This window comes from Terrapene carolina, unplaced genomic scaffold (assembly GCF_002925995.2).
Source record: "Terrapene carolina triunguis isolate 2854851 unplaced genomic scaffold, T_m_triunguis-2.0 Scaffold38, whole genome shotgun sequence".
NCBI classification, from domain to species: domain Eukaryota; kingdom Metazoa; phylum Chordata; order Testudines; family Emydidae; genus Terrapene; species Terrapene triunguis.
Genome location: NW_020664389.1, coordinates 5,528,071 through 5,549,081, shown reverse-complemented (window position 1 = coordinate 5,549,081; position 21,011 = coordinate 5,528,071). Strand labels below are relative to the sequence as shown.

General features: G+C 40.4%; 1 protein-coding gene across 1 annotated transcript; it reads right to left on the bottom strand.

Annotated features, from left to right (window-relative positions):
- Positions 1 to 14,329: 14,329 nt before the first annotated feature.
- NRIP1 (nuclear receptor interacting protein 1) lies at positions 14,330 to 19,115 on the bottom strand. Its single transcript, XM_026652548.2, has one exon. The coding sequence runs from the start codon at positions 18,801 to 18,803 to the stop codon at positions 15,306 to 15,308; it is 3,498 nt and encodes a 1,165-aa protein (XP_026508333.1). The 5' UTR covers positions 18,804 to 19,115; the 3' UTR covers positions 14,330 to 15,305.
- Positions 19,116 to 21,011: the final 1,896 nt, after the last annotated feature.

The window sequence follows — 21,011 nt, the reverse complement described above, 5'->3', positions numbered from 1 at the left end:
AATTTCACCTCAAGTAACTTTCCCCCTTTAACTTGTTTCTTTCACAATAACTTTTTGACAATGACCTCTACGAGATTCCTTCACCACCTCTAAGTTGTACCAGCACTTAATGTACTGTATGTGCCTGAACTGTTCTGTGTTTGTAATAGGCTGCAAATTCCTTGAAGCATGTCTCCTTATATTTTTGTATGGCACCAATCACACTGATGGTACTTACTTAAATAACTGCTAGCCCTGCAAGAGTACTTACTCTCCACCACTGCTGGTTTAAATGTCTGCTTTTCTGCTGTCCATTTTCTTACTGAATTTTTCCTTTTTGATCATGAGAGTCATTGTTCTGATCTGCCTTGTGCATGTACACACATTTTTCTCTCTCTTTGTAATGTGTTGAACTTTTTATGATGGACTTTAATGAAAGAAATTACATTGCAATGTACAAAAATCCCTTCCACATAAATTCACACACTTTGGACCGTTCTAGGTTAGCTGGGGACACAATCAGCCTTTTAAAGGTTCTGCACTTTCACTTTCTTCATAGCAAGCTTTCTTTTTTAAACCCTAAAAATAATCTCAGAAAATGAAAACATTGTTTTAGTGTCCTGTCTTAATCCAACAAAAGTCAAAAGAGGCTGTATTAGATGGGAAGCCCCATGTTTAGCTTGCCCTGTTTTATCTATGATAAGGATATTACAGATGATAAACAAGGGACTAAAAATATACTGTAATCCTGAAAACTGGAACAAAGCCTAAGTAAAAGGGCTGAGGAAAACATGTTGAGGCACAGTGCAGCTGAGGAAAGAAATCCTCAGCAGGTTCCCACTAGCACAGTAGAAACAGAGCATTTCCACTATACGGGGGCTGTATGAGGATTCCCAAACCAACGAGGGATTAGACCTGCTATGTGATTATCAGGGCTGCAGTCAGGTTTTACAGGATCCAGCTCAAAATTTAAAATAGCACTTTGACCCCATTTTAATTATTCCCCAATTAGGAGAACCTTTTCCTCTCACACTTTTTCACCTCCTTCTTCCTTCACATCCCGTTTGTTTGTTTTAATCAGCTTGTTTAATTCATTTTATTTAATTGTTTTATGTTTTATTTTTTTTCTCACCAGCATTTTTTTTTAAATCCAGCCCTACTGTATGACCCCAGGTAAGATGACCAAAGTATGGCCAGAATTGCAGAGAGGTGATCAGCTAACAGATGCAGAGACAGCAAGCAGCAGAGGCCAGAATTCTGGAGTTTCCCTTCTGCTCTGTGGTTCCTTATTTGCTGAAGTCAGTTTCATCATTTGGGGATTGCCAGAGCATAGCAGCAACGTGACCCTGGGATTCCCCCACCCCACAGGTTGCTGGTTTATCTAGTCTAAATATTAAAAAAGGTCAAATTTGCTATTTTTGGTACAGCAGGCCTAATTCAGATGTAGAAGAGCAAGTTGTCTTGTTATCTAGCTAAGTTACTTATGGCCCCCATTAATATAGAATCTGAGCACCTCATAATCTGTAATGTATGTAACCTCCCTGAAACCCCTGTGGAGCAGGAAAGTGCTATTATCCCCCTTTTACAGGTGGGGAAGCAAGGCAGACGGAGGCTGTGACTTGCACATGATAACACAGGAAGTCTGTGGCAGAGACAGCAACTGAACCAGGGTCTCCCAGGTCCCAAACGAGTGCCCTCACAACTGGACCATCCTTCCTCCTATGGGTAAATTGGTTGTAAGGTGGCTGTGCCAGAATGATAAAAACAGCTTTAGCAGGAGCCAGGATGTCTCTCATAGTAATGTAAATACCTAGACCACAGCACTCAGAGTTTTGGGCACTAAAAAAAACTCCTCCTTGTACATATTTATACTGTGGTTTCTGTTTGACTTTATATTATTTCCCTTGCCTTCCAAGAAGGGCTAAGCCAGTCATTGTACTGTGTACCAGACACTTCCACCTTCCCTGGCAACAGAACCCCACGCTGCTTATCAAGGAGGGAATTGCAGAGAAAAATGATGAATGTGCGTAGGGACGTGATCAACAGCTGCTACTTGTGCAATAGAGGTGGAGGCAAGCGTGAACAGGGACCACTGCCTTCATGTGAGGCTGTATCTGCCAGTTTCAAGACAATAATACCCACATTCATTAGATCCCTGAAAACTCTTTCTGCAGCACCAGAGCCTGCTTAAGCCGCTCCAGTCTGTTCATATAGCAATAAAAAGCTACATACTCAGCCTAGAGAGCACGTAGACACCCTCATCACCTGATTCTTCTTCCTCATCTCAAACCAACATAATCACTGTCTCTTGACCTTGGGACTGTTCAGGAGGTCCCACACTCTCAGCATGGTCTTTGTCATCTCCTGATCTGGTTCCTCATTCCATGTAATGGATTGGGCTCTGGAGTCATTGTTTGGCCTTCTCCCTTCATCATCCTTAACAGTGCGCAATACGCTGTGCCTCTAGATTATCAAACAGCACAGCTGACTGTGCTGAACAGTGAGCTCCAAGAAGTCTTCATTCATCCCTAGCCTGTTGCTGCTCCTGGGCCTTATTCTATTGCACCTTTGGGCCCCACCTTTTTCTTTCTGGCAAGGTTTGTTGGACACCAGGACATACACCAGGGTGTTCTAAATCAGAGTTTGGCTGCAACCGTACCTCCTAGGCACCCGTGCACAGACATCTGCTTTTGGCCAGCAGACGGCACACTCATAGGAAATCTTCTGAAATACCCTTGCTGTTAAAGGAGTTGAACATAGAACAATGGAGTTGTAGCTTGTAAAATGATATGCAAATGAGTGCTATGGTCTGTGCAAAGCTATTTGTACAGGTAAAGCTCTCCCAGTAGCACCTAACTAGACAGTGATCAGACTCCAGTGCCATTAGGATTATACCAACTCTTACCATCAACCATGGCAACACATCAGTGAAGACTGGCACCGTGGAGGACCCCAGGATGGTTAGCCTTGCTCAGAATAACTCCATTCTAAATAATGGTGCAAATGCCAGTCTACCTCAGCAGCCATTGTGTGTGTAAATAGGTGGTGTGTTACAGGTGTGCTAGGGAACCAAATGATGGCTCACAAGTCAAATTTTATTTGTGTAGACTCACCCAGAGTGTTTGTTGACCTTTAGAGCACAGTGGACAGGTGCATCTACCTACACATGAATTTGTCGGATGATGCAAGGGGAGGAAATGCAATAAGAGGTATGGAGCAGTTCTGATCAAGGAGTCACTTTAGCTAAAGTACTAATTAGTTATCTGTTCTATTTTGTGTAAGTGTGCTTAGCCTACAAATTTTTGGCTAAGCACACTTCATAAACTGCAAAAATAAAACAAACAGCAGGTGGTCTGATATACCAGAAGGAAGAGGGAGAGACGCAATGCCTCTGCAGTACGTTGACAGAGGGAGATGAAGAAAAAATAAAAGGATAAAGTAGCACCATTCTACCACAGTGAACAAAGTTTCCAAATGCCAAGCAGATAAAGAGAAAAAACAATAATGAAAGCTCTGTTGTGAATTACCTATACTTTAGGCAACCCTTTAAAGAATGTATTCAGTGCAGGTACTGCTGTCTCTTCGCAGATAATTATTTCTTCAGGGATCAGGATTTTACCCTAAATCTTCTTGTTCGTGTGTTCAATGTGTACTAAAACACAACTGAATAATATTACAGTGCCTAGCACCCTGGGGTCCTGTTCCATGACTGGGAATTCTAGGCACTATGGTAATAAAACTAAAACAATATTAAGAAAACATTTGAGTTTCAGCAAGCCCTGCAATTGCTAGATTTCCAGATGGGAGGCTATGAGCAGCACAGGAAAAGTGTGAACCTATTCTAATTTATGTTTGCCAACATTGCTTCGGATTTCTTCCTTTTTAGCAGAGGGCACAAAACTAAGCACTTTCCTTTGTCCTCTCCACTGACTGAGGAGTGCTTTTTTCCTGTATCTTCTTCCATGTTTCCCCTAACTTCATCTCTGATCAATGATGTAGACTTCAAAAAGAAAATACCACATCTCTCTCTCTCTCTGTCTTATGTCCTTTCTGATGTTCTCTCCTGGAACTGATACTTTCTACCCAGTGGCCTTTGTAAAAAAAAAAAAGATAACATTGGTTTAAGAAAAATGTGGATTTGCACTCCACACTCCTTTCTTTCTGCCCTGCTCTGCAGCTTCCTGAAATATAAACAGATACTGGGGTCAGACCCAGTTATAGGTCACCTCCTCTCTTCTCAGTGTGCAGCCATAACCCAGTGCCTTAGGTTAATACTTACAGCTGGGGAATGCTAGGTATGGCCTGCAGTCATGCATAATGCACTACCTTTCGGAAGAAACATTCCCCTAGCATTTTTTTGTCCAACAAAAACTATATTACAATATGTTTTTTCTTTACTCTTCAGGTGATATGGTCAGGTTCCCACAGTTACAAAATTAGATGAGAAGACTCAAAGCGAGAGGAGTGGAGGAAAAAGTAACATCTGAGTTGGCTTTGACTGGGATAAAACAGGGACACCACGACCTAGAAGGATTACCTGACCCAAATCCTTTCAGGTTTCCAAACTTATTTACAAATAAACCAGTTTTTGGCATGGAGGGATTTTTACCTATGGACGGTTCTTCAGCTGGTGTAAACCAGGGTAAACTCCATTGACTTTGCACCAGCGGAGGAGCTGGCCCACAGAGTTTTAGTTTTACCCAGGCTTCCTGGCTGTTGCTAGTTCTTTAATATGATGAAGTATTAATTCAAATACTAAGGGCCAGATACTCCCAGCTGCTACATTGAATAGAGGAGTGAAGGGGGACAAAAAAGCCCCTTGAAATGTAGCCGACATGGCGAAGCAATGACACTGCAGCATGTTCTCCTGTGGCTCCAGAGCCCCTCTGTATGAGAAAGTTAAAGTCATGGCTGTGAATCTGGCAGGGTTATGGTAGGTCAGCACCAAATTAGGGGGAGATGGTATGAAATCTCATTTCAGTTACTGCTAATTTGTGTAATCTGGGGCACAAATGGTACCTGCAAAATTAAAAGTGGGCCTAGATCTGAGTGGCTGCACCACCAACTACTCAGTTTTCAACCATGCATAAAGATGATCATGTAGTTAAAGGCATTGCACAAGTACTCAGGAAATCGGTTTTCTCTTCTTGACTTTGCAACAGATTTCCTGTGTGATCTGGGGAAATCACATGCTGGGTTATTTGCAGAAGATGGGAAAGGCTATTATGGGATTCTCAGAAGAAAAAGGACTTTTAAGAGCAGAATATGGGTGGCACTCGTACTTTCAAAATACTTTAAAACTTATAGACTCATAGACTTTAAGGTCAGAAGGGACCATTATAATCATCTAATCTGACCTCCTGCACAACGCAGGCCACAGAATCTCACCCACCCACACCTGTAACAAATCCCTAACCTATGCCTGAGTTAATGAAGTCCTCAAATCGTGGTCTAAAGACCTCAAGGTGCAGAGAATCCTCCAGCAAGTGACCCGTGCCCCACGCTGCAGAGGAAGACGAAAAACCTCCAAGGCCTCTGCCAATCTGCCCTGGAGGAAAATTCCTTCCCGATCCCAAATATGGCGATCAGTTAAACCCTGAGCATGTGGGCAAGACTCACCAGCCAGCACCCAGGAAAGAATTCTCTGTAGTAACTCAGATCCCACCCCATCTAACATTCCATCACAGACCATTGGGCATATTTACCTGCTAATAATCAAAGATCAATTAATTGCCAAAATTAGGCTATCCCATCATACCATCCCCTCCATAAACTTATCAAGCTTAGTCTTGAAGCCAGATATGTCTTTTGCCCCCAGTACTCCCCTTGGAAGGCTATTCCAGAACTTCACTCCTCTAATGGTTAGAAACCTTCGTCTAATTTCAAGTCTAAACTTCCTAATGTCCAGTTTATATCCATTTGTTCTTGTGTCCACATTGGTACTAAGCTTATACAATTCCTCTCCCTCCCTGATATTTATCCCTCGGATATATTTATAAAGAGCAATCATTCCTCGGATCATCCTAGTAGCCCTTCTCTGTACCTGTTACAGTTTGAATTCATCCTTCTTAAACATGGGAGACCAGAACTGCACACAATATTCCAGATGAGGTCTCACCAGTGCCTTGTATAACGGTACTAACACCTCCTTATCTTTACTGGAAATACCTCGCCTTGATGCATCCCAAGACCGCATTAGCTTTTTTAACGGCCATATCACATTGGCGGCTCATAGTCATCCTGTGATCAACCAATACTCCGAGGTCCTTCTCCTCCTCTGTTACTTCCAACTGATGTGTCCCCAATTTATAACCAAAATTCTTGTTATTAATCCCTAAATGGATGACCTTGCACTTTTCACTATTAAATTTCATCCTATTACTATTACTCCAGTTTACAAGGTCATCCAGATCTTCCTGTATGATATCCCGGTCCTTCTCTGTATTAGCAATACCTCCCAGCTTTGTGTCATCCGCAAACTTTATTAGCACATTCCCACTTTTTTGCCAAGGTCAGTAATAAAAAGATTAAACAAGATTGGTCCCAAAACCAATCCCTGAGGAACTCCACTAGTAACCTCCTTCCAGCTTGACCCATTGTAGTCTCCCCTTTAACCAGTTCCTTATCCACCTTTCAATTTTCATATTGATCTTTTCCAATTTAGCTAATAATTCCCCTCCAAATTGGGTAGGCACTCAGTCTAATCCTGAGTTCTCAGTCACTGGGATTTTCAAAAAGCATTGTCTAGTGGTGTAGTTTCTGTGCACTACCACGCTGCCAACTTCAGAATTGCCACTCCCTACCCCCAACGAAAGGACACTTAACTACTTCTCTCCTGAGTCACCTGTGATATAGTAAGGCATTCCAAAAAGCACACCTGTCTGTGTAGAGAGAGAAAAGGCCCACAAATAGGAAAGGAGGTAAATGGTTCTTTTTTTCTCTCTCTCTCTCTCTCTTATTTATATATCTATATAGAGAGAGAAAGTGTATATATATACACATACACTTACAGCAGCTTTCTGTGCTGACATGTTGCAAACAGGGAATATGAAAACAGGAAGTTTCCTAAATACACAAGATCCTAAACAATACCTTTGTATGTCATGACACTTCAGAGACTGCTCGTGTTGGGACAACCAGTTCCAGCCACCATGCTAAGTTCACAGTTCACTCTCTCTGTCTGGATCCTAGTATGGTCTGATCTGTAAAAGCTGGCACAACTTGGAGACTGTCACCTTCCTGTGGGCACAGAGATCCAGGCAGGCAAATATCAGGAAACCACATAAACAGGACAGCTACCTGAATGTCCCAGAGGCCATATATGAGTACTATACTCCTGGGGGAATTTTGCACTACTATGCATGCGCAGAATTCACATCCCCCATAGATTTCTTTGCTTCCCTGCAGAAAAATGACTTTTTGAAGAGAAAGCAAAGGTAAGCTGTAAGAGCGGTCATGCGCCCCTCCCCAGCAATGCAGGGGCATTGTTTTGGGCACCTGGAGTAGTTGGCAGAGAGGTAAATCACTGCAGGGGAGAGGGGGCTGAGGATGCCCCATCTGGTGGGTCCTACCCTGCGCCAGGCTCAGCTGCTAGTCCCAGCTGGGGTGGACAGGACTTGCTCTTCCCCTAAAAGGTCAGACCCACCCCCAGAAACCTCCCTGGTTTCACCAGAGAGCTCTGCACACACACCTCCCGTCCCCATCATTCCTCAGCCATGAAGGGTCATGGTATGGGGAGCTCCTCCCCCATCCATCCAGTCCCCTACACACTTAGACTCCCCCACACACTCAGATTCCTCCCTCACTGAGCTCCCCACACCTGAACTCCCACCCCACTGAGCCCCACCTCCTGCTGTCAGACCCCCCCACTAAACCCCATCCCCTTTCACCCAGACCCACACTCCAACCCCCACCCAGATAAGCCCTCTGCACCCAGACCCCCAACCAGCAGCATCTGGACCCCCATCCCCCATGCCCCGCTCCCCCAGCACCCCTACCCCCCACTAATATCCCACACCCAGACCCTCCTACTGAGCCCCAAACACCTTCACCCCCCGAGTCTCCTTGCCCCTGCACCTGGAACCCCCCAACAAGCCCCAATACATCAATACCCCCATCCCACACCCAGACCCCACACTGAGCCACCCACACCCAGATTGCCCCACACAGAACCCTCTCATCCCACACCTGGATCCCCCCACACACTTGGATCTGCCAGGCTCAGCCTGCCTATCCACACCTGGTGCACCTGGCATGGAAGGGCAGGGGCCCCAGGGCATTTCTGGGGCAGGCTTGGCTCTTGCGCTGTGTCAGCGTTGGCTGAAGCCCCACCACTGAGCCCATGTCCCAGAAGCAGGGGGGGCTGCAGGGTGATCTCCCACCTCTGTGCAGCCAGTGGTCTGTGCTCCCAACAGCCATGCTAGAGCCTCCACATTTATTTATTGACAAATAGAATTTTAAAATATTTTGAGCACTTTTTTTTTTTGGCACAGATTTCCCTCAGGAGTAGTACAAGGTGTGATCTCCACCTGTGTGGTTTGCTCAAAATAATTAGATCAGAGCAGACCAAGAATTAACTAACTTCAGAGTGAACTGTGACTGATGTACCCCCCAATCCCAAGGCCTCCCATCACCACCCTTCATTCTGTGACTCACATTGGAAGCATATACTCCAAGAATACTAACTTTGATCACAAACTGTAGTGTAAAGCTTATCTAATGGGCACAATTGCCGGGAAGTTTTAGTTTTGCATTTAGAAAAGTTCTTTTTCTGATGGAACCACTCAGAAATTTGGAAATAATAGCTATGAACTGAAGGTACGCAAAGTCTCAATGGCCAATCAGGTGCTGGATGCAGCAGGCTGTGCCCATATTGTGCTTTCTCACTGGTGGTATGAGAATTAACAACCGTGCCCTGACACTATACCTTCTAAATACTGTTTCAAGGGGATCCACTTTTACAATGGTCAAAAACAAACAGGTTAGCAATGGATATTACTCCTACAGACTCCCCTCGATGCCTCAGTCAGCGTCAGAACAAGAAGGGCCACATCCTGCCCCTACTTGCTTTCCCCTCCATTTAGCTTGAAGGAATCCCAGTTTCACATGGAAAGACTGCCTGGTTTAAGGTGAGCATATTTTACCAGAAACAAACAGCCCTATGGAGTGTTCAGTGTGATAAAAGTGTTTGGAGTGAAGAGAAAAATTGTATGGGTGTAGATATTATCAAAGATATTCTCTTGAGCATTGTGAGTGCTAGCAGCATTTTGTCCAGTTTTTCAGGATAAACTAATTCCAAATGTTTGTTCAAACCAGGAGCTCTGCATAGACTACCTATGCCCATTCAGAATCCTATTGATCTCTAGTTTCTTCCTACTTGAAACAAAAGGTCTCTGATGTTGGTGTGTTTACCCCAGAGAAGTTATTGTACAAAGAAATTAAGATTTTCTTGTAGAGACTGCAAAAATTGGAAAAAAATTAGCAATTATGGTGACATAATTTGCCAGCAAAATAATCTATCTGCTCAATTAATGTCATGGTAAAACTACTGACTCCAATGAAACTCTGGGAGGGTACTGAAGTGCTTTGGGTTCCTTCAGAACAAGAAGGTGTTACATGCAATAAGGGCCTGACCCCACTGTAATCTATAGAGTTTTGTATCAACTTCAATGGAAGAAGGATCTGTCTCCCCCATCAAGTCATACTTTCCAGATGAAGTTTCCTGACAAGAGTCTTATGAACAGATATTTATCATCCTGTCTGGCAGTGCAGGCAAGGAAAATGTATAATCAATTAAAGTGAATCTGAATTACTTTCCTGCAGTTGTGCAACTCCAGATACAGTATGTCTAGAACAAGTTCTTCTGGTACTTGCTTAAAATTCTGTGGTGGAACACAATATTCTGCATCCCTCCGTTGTTGAAATAACTTCACAGTAACAATTACGGAGGGCATATATACAGATACCTGAATTAAAAATTATGTTGAATCTTAGGCTGAGAATCTTATCTGTTTTACTAACTCATTTCCACCAATTTTCATGGGTTTCTTACTGGATATTTTGTTGAAGAAAATGTGGGGTCCTTGAAATCCTGTAGTTACTTTTGGATGATGAAAGTTTACATTACTAGTGTGGTGCTACTGGATCACAAAGACTCAAAACAGAGAAAGGACACATAATAAAATAGATTTAAAAACCATCAACACAATGCATTTTTCTCATTTATTCAAATTTTCTGCAGGAAGTAAACACTGAAAGATTTAAAAAAACTTCACTCTGCAGTATGTACAGGTTTGTGACATCACATGAAGAAATTAATTTCTAATAAAAAATGAGACCAGTTATATTACTGAAAACACATCACAACAAACTTGGTTGCGGTAAACCCCAGAATTCTTATGTATGGCAATGAGAACTGTCATTCCATTGTTTTACAATGGTGAAATACTCCTGATACAATATTTCAGTTATTTAAAATGGAGTTCAAAACGTGTATGACCGATTACAATTGTGTGAGTTCTTTATGCTTTAAAAGTAGTTTTGAGGTTTTTTTCAAGACCCTTTTGATTTGAAGCACATTCTTTCACAAAGCTAAAATACCACAGCAGAAGTCATGTCCAGAAATGGAATACTGTTGTGTGTTTTGATGAACTGACCTGACTTTAAGACATTTTTGCCAATGCACAGGGTCCCCCATGCACTTTTCATGCAGCAGGTAATCACAACTTTAAATAAAAGGTATTTTCTATACATTCTTCCAGACTTGCAACTGTATACTTACATGCAAAATTTTTAAACCTATGTGATCATATTTACACTTATACATGGAATATACATAACCGAAAACAAGATTAAAAGGTTTTTTTCCTTTCCATTAGAACAATACAAAATATGTATTTTTCATTAAGGAAACCACTATTTACATCACCTTTTAAAAACCAATTTCAACATATTATATGTTTAACAAGTCAATTTATTTACATATATAAATATATATAATATATACTTACCAGTTTACTCCTCTGTAAGATGCTGCAGAGAACAAACTGGTAATATTTCACAGACGTCAATGAGAGCTGTAATACTCTTTTACTGACAACATTTAGCAGGGAATTTTTAAATCATTCATATCTTTATTTTTTTTAAAATGTAAATTAAACATTTTAAAATGTTATAAACAATAGTTGGCTAAAACAAGAGACAAATATGGCTGAATTCCATTTCAATCTTCTGATGTTCATAAACTGCTCCACCTGAAATGATGGTTTAGTCATATCAGTGGACACCTCCCTAACCTTTATTCTTTCTATGGTCACATGCACCTCAGCGGTTTATACTTCTAAAACTGAGGCAGAAGAGAAACCAGAAACGGCAATTCTGCCCTCAGTCCCCCATACCTCATTTCCCATTGAAAATTAGTGCAATTCTTGGCTCTCTCCACCCCAGTTATCAGGAATATTCTGCACTCCTTTGTAGCTGCAGTGCAAGCCCCTCTTCCTCCATGATGCTTAGGGTGACCAGATGTCCCGATTTTATAGGGACGGTCCCGATTTTGGGGGCTTTTTCTTATACAGGCACCTAATTACACCCCACCCCGTCCTGATTTTTTACACTTGCTATCTGGTCACCCTAATGATGCTGCAAACCTGGAGTTTGTTAGTCAGGTCTCACAGCAGTATTCACCAAACCTGCATCCCTCTCCTAGCCTATTATTCTCATCCACAGTATGATAATTTAAGCTCCTTCCATGCAGGTCTAAAAAAATAAGGGTCAAGTTGCAACCCCAACCACTTCCTCTCACAGGGTGTATTGTCTTTTGTCCCCCACTCCCACAATTGGGAACCCCCATTTGAGGAGTGGTAGTGGAGAAAGCCACCACCTGCGTACACCCTGGAAGAAAAGGTCTACTGAATCATGGGGCTGAGGATTGCTAACGATAGAGCTGTGAGAAAGTGCAGAAACACAGGGCCTCTGTATGGATGATCTTAGTCTATCACTGATCCTTCAGAATCCATGTGGATTCCAGGACCTGGGGATTTGCTGCAACTAGGGAGCCAGTCCCACTGACTATTTTGCTGGTGAAGCAAACCCTGCCCCTGCATGCTGTTTGATGGAACAATTGGGAAGAGAAACCCATAAGGAGAATTTTGGTGATCTCCTCCCCCATAACTCCTGGATGAGAGCTAACAGAGAGGGCTATTGAGCCTTTTAGGTTCAGCTAAACCTTTCTAATTGGTTTCAGCTTGCCAATATGGATAGGGGCAAACCAGGCTTTAATTCTCTTTGCTAGGCAAGAATCACATTGGTATTGGGGAAGCTAATGTAGACAATAGCTTTGCCCCATCCACCAGGGGCTAACCAAACTATTAAGTAACCAGTTTAGCAGGAACTGTATGCCAGAAGAGTGCCCTCACCTCTTTTCTAGGGTCTTACTGATCATCATTGCAAATTCTGCCATGGGTGAGATTTTTCTGTCAACATGTTCTAAAATTATATTATGCTGTATTTTAATGTACTGACGTCTGAGAGCTTTAATTCTCTTTCATTAACCTCATCTAAAAAGGAAAGCTAAATTGTTAACGGTTAAAACAGTTAACATTTTAACTTAAGTGTCACATAAGCTTTAAAAAACAATTTTAAAAAGTATATATTATAAATAACAATAGACTACCATAGAATAAATACAAGGGTAAGCACCCACTAAGGGATTTTGTGTCACATCTTGCTAGGGTTGGTTAGAAAACAGCAAAGTCTGATGTTCCCCCATTTTTCATCAGAATTTTGTTATGATAGAAGTTTTCCAATCACATCTACTTCACGCACATTCAAGCTGCCTCCTACTGTATATGAAGTAAGCAGTGTCCCTCAAGTAAACTACAGCCTTGTATTTATTCTAGAGACCATATATCATTCTATATTTCATAGCTATATACATGTAATTTCAAGAAAAATAATCACTTAAGACTTTAAGAGACACGTTTCATGGATGGAACAAATGCCATCTTTTTCTAATATTTATGTCAGGCTGATTCATATAAAAAGATTCAACTCCAATGGCAATAATCTAAAATATAGTTTACCTTGTTAACAATTAATTTCTATGACATATTTTATTTGTCAGCAGGCCACTTATTATAAATGCTAACTATTAAAGACAAACACAAAACAAACTTTTTTTTGTAGTTTACTGCATAGCTGAAGTCAGGCTAGTGATAATGAAATTTAAAACAATATTAGACTCATGTGAAAGTTTTAAAATACATATCTCCTTCATACAGCTCAATAATATATTAAGCTTTGCCCAGACAACACAAAAATGTATCTTTTATTCCCTCTGTAACTCTGTATACCTTGTGGGATGTTTTGTATAGGACACGGTCAAATATTTGTGTTCCCTAACACACTACAACTTTCATTATCTCGGTATTATCAGGATTTGTTCATAACATAGAGAATTTTCAATCAAATAAGTAGCTATTGAGAACACGATCCAGTATTGGATAAATTGGGTTCAGCAGTACTTATGGTTATTAATACAGTTACTTTGGTTTTGCAGGAGTGTGTGTGTGTGTGGGGGGGGTAATTCTTCACATTTTTCCATGAAAGTTTGATGCTTCTTGGGGTTCAGGCTGGCCACTAGGAAAGTATGTGCTGCTCAGCTTTTCCCCCACACCACCACTTTCAATGCATCTCAGCTTTGACTTACAACTCTCCACTACTCCAGTCCAAGGCTGATTTTGAAAAAATGCTGCCAATGTTACAAAATGTTGGGTGGAGGCAGGGGACCAGAGGAGACAGGCCATTTCTGAGATGATGTCCACTATCCACTATGGAATAGAACAAAATCACCAATTTTAGTTTCACATACAGTGACACCTAACAAGTTGTTCTGAATCTAGGTTTTCAGGGATGAAAGACCAGTGTATTAACCACAGATCAGCTGCTCACAGAGTAATAAATACTTGCAGAATATGCATTAGGCTCTACTTACAGGAAGACCCACCAGGTTTTCCACCAAGATCTCACAATTTCCACTGAAATATGGAATATGTATTATATAAACACAGTAACTGTTTTTTTCAGCACCATGTTGCTTCCTGTTAAAAGATTTTGCTTATGTGTTTCACAAACTGGAATCAATGGCAGTTTTCTGGCCACAGAGGACAGGTCTGTTTATCCCAAAATACTAAGATGCCATTTTTACCTTCCCTTTATATGTCTGCATTTAAACTGCTAGTGGCACAACTGCATTGTAGACACTTCCTACACTGACGGTAGTTAATCCACCTCTGTGAGAGGTGGTAGCTAAATTGATGGAAGAATTCTTCTGCCGACTTAGCCCTGTCTACACTGGAGGTTAGGTCATCTTAACTATGTTGCTCAAAGGGTGTGGATTTTTCACACCCCCGAGAGACATAGTTGGGTCAACTTAATATTGACTGTAGACCTGGCTTAAGACAGGGGAAGCAACATGTAAAAGTGGACAAAAAAGACTTACCCACTTTTTTTTTTCAGTGTAAATTAAAATCTGCTTTTTATATAATGCTAGGAAAACTAGAAAACAATCTTTAATCATAACCCCTATTTTATATGAATACTACTCAGGGTTCTGCAGAATGCTCTAGTCAAAAGGAACTGGGGGTGGGGAGGGGAAGACACCACACCATAATTTGGGGATAACCACAAAAATAATTAAATAATAAAAAACAAAATTTGGAAGCACTAAAAATTACATTTCAGCGCATTTGATTAATTAACACTGACAGACTACCAAATGTGATGCTGTACTACCCTGGACTGACTGTTCCATTTCTTAAAAAAAAAAAAAAAAAAAAAAAAAAAAAATCTTAAAATTTCACAAAATGTATTAAACAAATATCAAAGGTTATATTGTCTCTATGCTCAAACTGCCAAAAAAAGGGAATATACTATGTATGTGGAAAGTATGAAATGCAGCAGAATGCATTACCACCATCTTAGCTGTATGCTTACTTTATTTTATACCTAAATTCCTGTGGTTCCAAATAAGACTTCAGTCACAGACTATTCATAACTTACTTTGATGCATACAGAATTGTGTCTTGTACAGCTTACAACTCTCACAGTTTCCTTGTGACTATCTACTGTAAAGCAAACATATCTACATGTTTTTAAATATCACCAGAAAAACAAAAAGTTTCTCAAATGAAAATATGATTCAATAAGACCATGCTTTTCTCAAATCATGCTCAATTTATACAGTATCCAGTTCATACTTTTTTATTATTATTATTAAACTCAGAGATTCAAACCCACTGACTGTAAACTCATTGTGTTGGCTATATATTTCACTCTGGTTCTTTTTTGATTGTTAGCACTTTTTCCAGGAGTCCATACACTTCTCCATTCATATTGTGTTGATGGGAGCTCTTATTCCCCATATGGCTATTGTAAGGGCTTCTTAAATTATGGAAAGGAGTTTTAGGTTCTGTGCCAGGTAATAACTCCTCCTTTATTGTAACAGGAGTTGAATTTTCCATAAATGAAGGTTCACTCCAAATGTCCTTATGTGCTTCTTGGCTACTAACAGAATTGCCTCCTTTCTGTAACATGTAATACAATATTGGATTGGTTTTGGTCAGTCTTGGGGAGTCTTTTTCATATTCACCCTTGTCCATTCCTGTGATAACCCATCTGATGGGGCCTTTTTCACTGGGTATGGGGCAAACATTAAATTGGTCAGATTCAGGTCTAGATACTGTACATCCCAAGTGTTCAGAGAAGGGGGAACTAGCAGGACTCTTCACTGCTACTGGATACTGAAATGTCCTGTGATCCACACAACTGCTTGGTTGCACAGGATTTCCCATTAATGCATTTATTGAAGAAATGCTAAATTCGGGTTTATTATTTGCTACATTATTTTTGTTTCCTTTCTTCTTGCCCTCTGTTACTGCATTATTCCTATGCTGTGAAAAATCTCTCTCGCAATTTTCTGAGAGAAGCAGTTGTTTCAACACATTAAAGCCTTTACTATCTCTAGACCAACTCCTATTTTCACTTTCATTATTTGAACCATGACCAGCAGCATATTTAAATTCAAGATCGCTTCTGCTGAATTTCAGCTCTTGCTGGTTAAGCAAAGGCCGATACAATGTCTCTGCAGGAGATATGCGATTGTTTGAAGCATCAGACACATTACTTTTTACCTTTTTTAATGGACTTTCTAAAGGCTCAGTATGAAATTTCCTCTTCTTAGGAATGGTGCAAAGGCTCTTTGAGTCTAGAAGTGTCAGTTCACTATTTCTGTGACTTCTGTCCAGATCATCCATGGGGTAACTATCTTGATTCTGTCTCAGCAACCGACTTAACAAGCCATTTTTTGAAAAAGAAAAATCTTCAGGTGAAAGAGGCTCAGGTTTCAAGTCCTCAGATGCTGGAGAGGCACCTGTATTTCTCTGGACTGAATGAGCTATTCCTTGAAATTTGTTACCCTTACTCTCTCTTATTGGCTGTGCATTTGGATTATGAGCATTTGATTCTTCACAAGGTTCAGTTTTTATTTTCACTGTCAATATTTGCTCACTCAAAGCCTTATCCATCTGCCCTTGTGAGCTTTCATCTTTTAAAAGCATCCTCGCTTTCTTTTCACTTTTACCTTTATTGGGGGTTCCTAGAAGCAACTGAAGGACAGTGCGTCTTTCAAGGAGATTTTCTATTTCTGAACTGGGAAGTCCTTGTTCAGTGGGTGTAGGATGACAATTGAATATTTTGTTGTTCTCTTCAAATTTACCTGATACATTTGTAAGTAAAGGACTATTCAATCTATCAATCAACCCTACAGGTTTATCTGTATTTACTGTTAGCAGCTGTTGGCTGGTTCTTTGCTCTTCACCTGACATGGAAGTCTGCATTCCACACTGAGCTAAGTTCTGCAACAGCTTGCTGGCACTGAAAGCTGCAGAATTTTGTGCACTTTCATTTCTGTTCAGTTTAGTTCCTTGAAGTTCTTTATTTTTTGTAAGATCTATCAAATGTTTAGATGCTGGATTCATTAACCTCTCTGGCTGGATGCTGCAAGCATATGGTGGTGAATTACGTTTGACTGCTAGAGAAGATTGGTGTGAGAGATTTATAGGCGAGTCTGCTTTTGTAGAAATAAGCAAAGGTGGAGTGCTTAATGGAGTTATTCGATTTGCACTGGGACTTTCTGTCACAGGAGTCCTTTTACCAGTTTGTACAGTAAATTTTGCCACATCAGCTGTACTGTGTGGTCCCTGAGGGTCTGTATCTTTCTCTTTGTTATCTTCACTCTTATGCCCAAGTAATAACTGAAGCAGTGTTACTTTCTGATGTGGATTCAGTTTAGAACCTTTAGGAGTGTCTTTATCTTCTTTATTCTCCATACTGTTCTCTAGACATGGAATTTTTGGATCCCAATTATGAAACAATGGCTGAGTCAGATTATCTAGAGAAGCAGGCTGTCCAGAATCTTGTTTGTCTGTCCTCTGTTTGAAAGATAAATCTATAGGAAGACAGTTAGAATGGGAGCTTTCATCATCACTGCTGTCATCTTCTGTAAAACTAGGATTGTTGTCTGAATACTCATCCACAGTAGTTGGTGTGTTACTGTCCTCAAAAATACCTGATCTCTCATTCTGCTCTTGCCCTTTTGTTTGTTTAGTTGCATTCTGACTTTTAAGAAGATGTAAAAGCAAACTGTTGCTGGGAGATGGTTTTAAATGGTTTCTTTCCAATGTATTTTTGTATCCTAAATTTTTGGGAGGAGAATGAACGATTCCAATGGGGCTCTGAAATGGTGCCATATTGCTCTTGTTAGTTATTGTTTTGGTTGATGATCTCATTTGACCATTAAGATGGCTTGGCATTCCTTTTGACAGACTGAAATGGCCAAGGTCTTTCTGGGCACTTTCTTGTAATCTGGCCATGGCAGCAAGTCTCTCGCTTGCTATCTGATTTGCATTTTGTGCTTTTAAAGCATGTTCCCTTGAATACTGCTGCAAATGAGCTTCGCTTGAAAGAAGTAAAGCTAGCTGACTACACGCTACGCTGGGTTTAGGCGAAGCAGTAGGACTAGATCTTTTCTCTACCATGCTTGCAACTGCTTGTAATCTTGCAGCACATGAGAGAGGCTCATTCATCACCTTGGGCCCATTCTGCCCTGTATGTGGAGATTCTATAAACCTCTCTTTAGGCAGGTTCGTTGTTACATCAGGCAGAGTGGTGTCAAGCTTTTGATCTTTTGCTTTTCTTTTCTTCAGCAGAGTCTTCAAACGACTAGTTGCAACACCATAGCACCTTACATCTTTCTCCACTTGTAAAGAATCCTGGCTGAGGGAATACCCTTGCTCCTTGAGGCTCTGCCTAATCTGTTGTGACAGAGCAACACTCTGCAGCCTAGAGCTGAATGACTGAAGCAAAGAGGCAAGTAATGTGCTATCCTGTTTGCCTTTAGGCACATTTTCAACCATGCCAGCTAACAAAGCTTCTTTTTTTCCATTCAAATCCACAATGGAATCAGACAACCGCCTTCTCTTTGCTGCATTCCAGTCTTCAGAAGACTGCAATAGTCTTGCTTTTTTGAGATGCAACATGCCAGATCCCTGATATGTATGTGTGTTAAGAACTGGACCATTACTTTGACAATTGGGAAATATATTTCCAGAAATCTTAAAGTTTTGATCCTCTCCACTATGCCCAGTAGGCTTTTTGTCAACTGCAGTACCTGAGCCTCCCGCTGCTTGATGCATTAGTAATCCCTCTAGGTAAGTTAGAACAACAGAATCCTGGTGCATCTCAGAGCCAAGCTCTTCTCCATGAGTCATGTTCAATAAAAATATCCACAAAGACTCTGCTTCTATTCACTTTAAAGACTAGTTTGGTGTGGCTGAATTGAGATGCAAGGTTAATAAATAATAAGTAGAAGTCTATAATTTTTTCACATAATCTGAACTAAAACAAATGTTACGTTCCATGCAGGCTTCTTCCAGCATATATTGCTGATGAGCCAAATTTTCAGTCATATCAGTCTCTGTAGATATATAAAATATTTATGAAAGATGTCTAGAAGAATTACTTAGAACATGGTTCCAATGTAATGAAGTTCTACTAAACATTCATCTTCTTCACGTTTGTCCAGGACAGCAGCTTGTTTTTCATCCTTTTTCACCTCCATCATGCATGTCAAATTCCTAAAGAGAAAAGACAAATAAAAATGGTCTCAGAAAAGATACAAGGGAGAGATCTAGAACATAAGACACACTCAAATAGCACAGGACATACTTTTTTTTTTTAACGTCACATTTCCTAGATCATTGCAGATAACTAGCAATACATATGTAATAAATAGCCAAATTAAAGAAAAACTAAAGTATATAAAGCCTACACCTAAAATAAATAAAATCACTCAAATTATCCTAGAGAATTAAAATGTAGAGGAAACACAAACCCTCATGTGCCTAGGTATTAGAGGGGGTCATGAATACACCTCTAAGTATGTACTCTCTGGCACAAAACAAAGAAAAGTAGTACATAAAGGAAAATCCCAATGTATTTCAAAACTTCACAGTTTAAAAAATTATTAAGTCGGCATATATTTCAAAGTTACATTATCTTTAGCAAATAAAGCTTACACAGAATACCCTGCACCCTGTCAATAAATTAGGACATAAAACTAACTATTAATGACGATCAGTGGCAGAAGAGGGAAGCTGTAACCTTAAAAACACCCTTCATTTTGAATCTATATTGGATTTTTTTTTATAGGTAGCTTCATTTTTTATGTCTGCCTGGCAGACAGATGACACACTGGAGATTTAAAAGTAAAAACAAATAATCGCTGCCATCCCAGACCAGGTGCCAATTAAAAATAATTTCCCTCCTTTCCCTGATGCTAAATAGTCTGCCTCAGTCTTTCATTAACATCCATCATACACTTAAATATCCATGTGGCCACTTCTCTGCCTCCCTCCAACCAGCAGAAATCTGAGCTATGGCTCTCTAACTTTACTGGTTCCAAGTACCATCTTCTTAAAAAAATATTGTTAAATAAATAGACGGAACATCAAGCTCATGTACCCCAGTTTGAGAAGCCTGATCATGAGATGCGTATCACCCCTTCCATTATCAATGGGCACAACAGACCCCTGCACTGCACACTGGCAAATACACCCTTCTCTATTCCTCACTCACTACTCCCAACTAGCAGCAGCCACACTGGAGGTGGAATAGAAAAGCTGCTGGGGTCAAGTTCTGAATGCATGGATATTTGGAGGCATTTTACTTTTATATTAATTTCCAGGGAAGTTTCCCTTGATTTCTCAGCTTGATTTGAATATGCAGAGAAACCTATTTGGATTCTTTCATCAGTGAAAGTAGAAGAACATCATAAAATTCTTCTCTGGAAATCCCAACAACCTCACTTGCACTGGAATCAGGAGAGACATTTTCAATAACTTCTTAGGTCTAACAGTTCCTAATTGTATTACTCTGGTCACCAAGGGAATGGCTACTGTATGGACAATGCAACAATTGGGATCACTGCATAGGCCTGATTATTCTCTCAAATTATACCAGAGTACAACTGGTGTAAAAATGCTCAAGTAAATGGAAGTAAACTGTTGTAAGTGGAAGACCAATCAATCAGGCTCTATGACTTCCTATAAATGCAGGGTGAATTCCAGTGTAAAGAAGGAGGTTTTGCTGTTGATTGTACTGTGACCAGAATTTCACCCAAGAGATACAGACATAGCTTAAAGGGACACCTCAGTTCTGAAAATGTCATTAGAACAGTTAAAAATGCATACTTTTTGTAACCTATATACTCAAGCTGTGCAAATCCCTCAGTTTTCATATTTCAAGCAGTATAATGAATCCCTACAAATCAGTCATAAAATAGATTACGTACCAGTATTTTTATAGTAATACCAAGTCTAAAGTCATCTAAAGATTACTGAAATCTCAGCTTTGCTCTCAGAGATACAGACACACACACTACCCATACTTTATAACAGAGTTAACTATGGTTGTTTCTA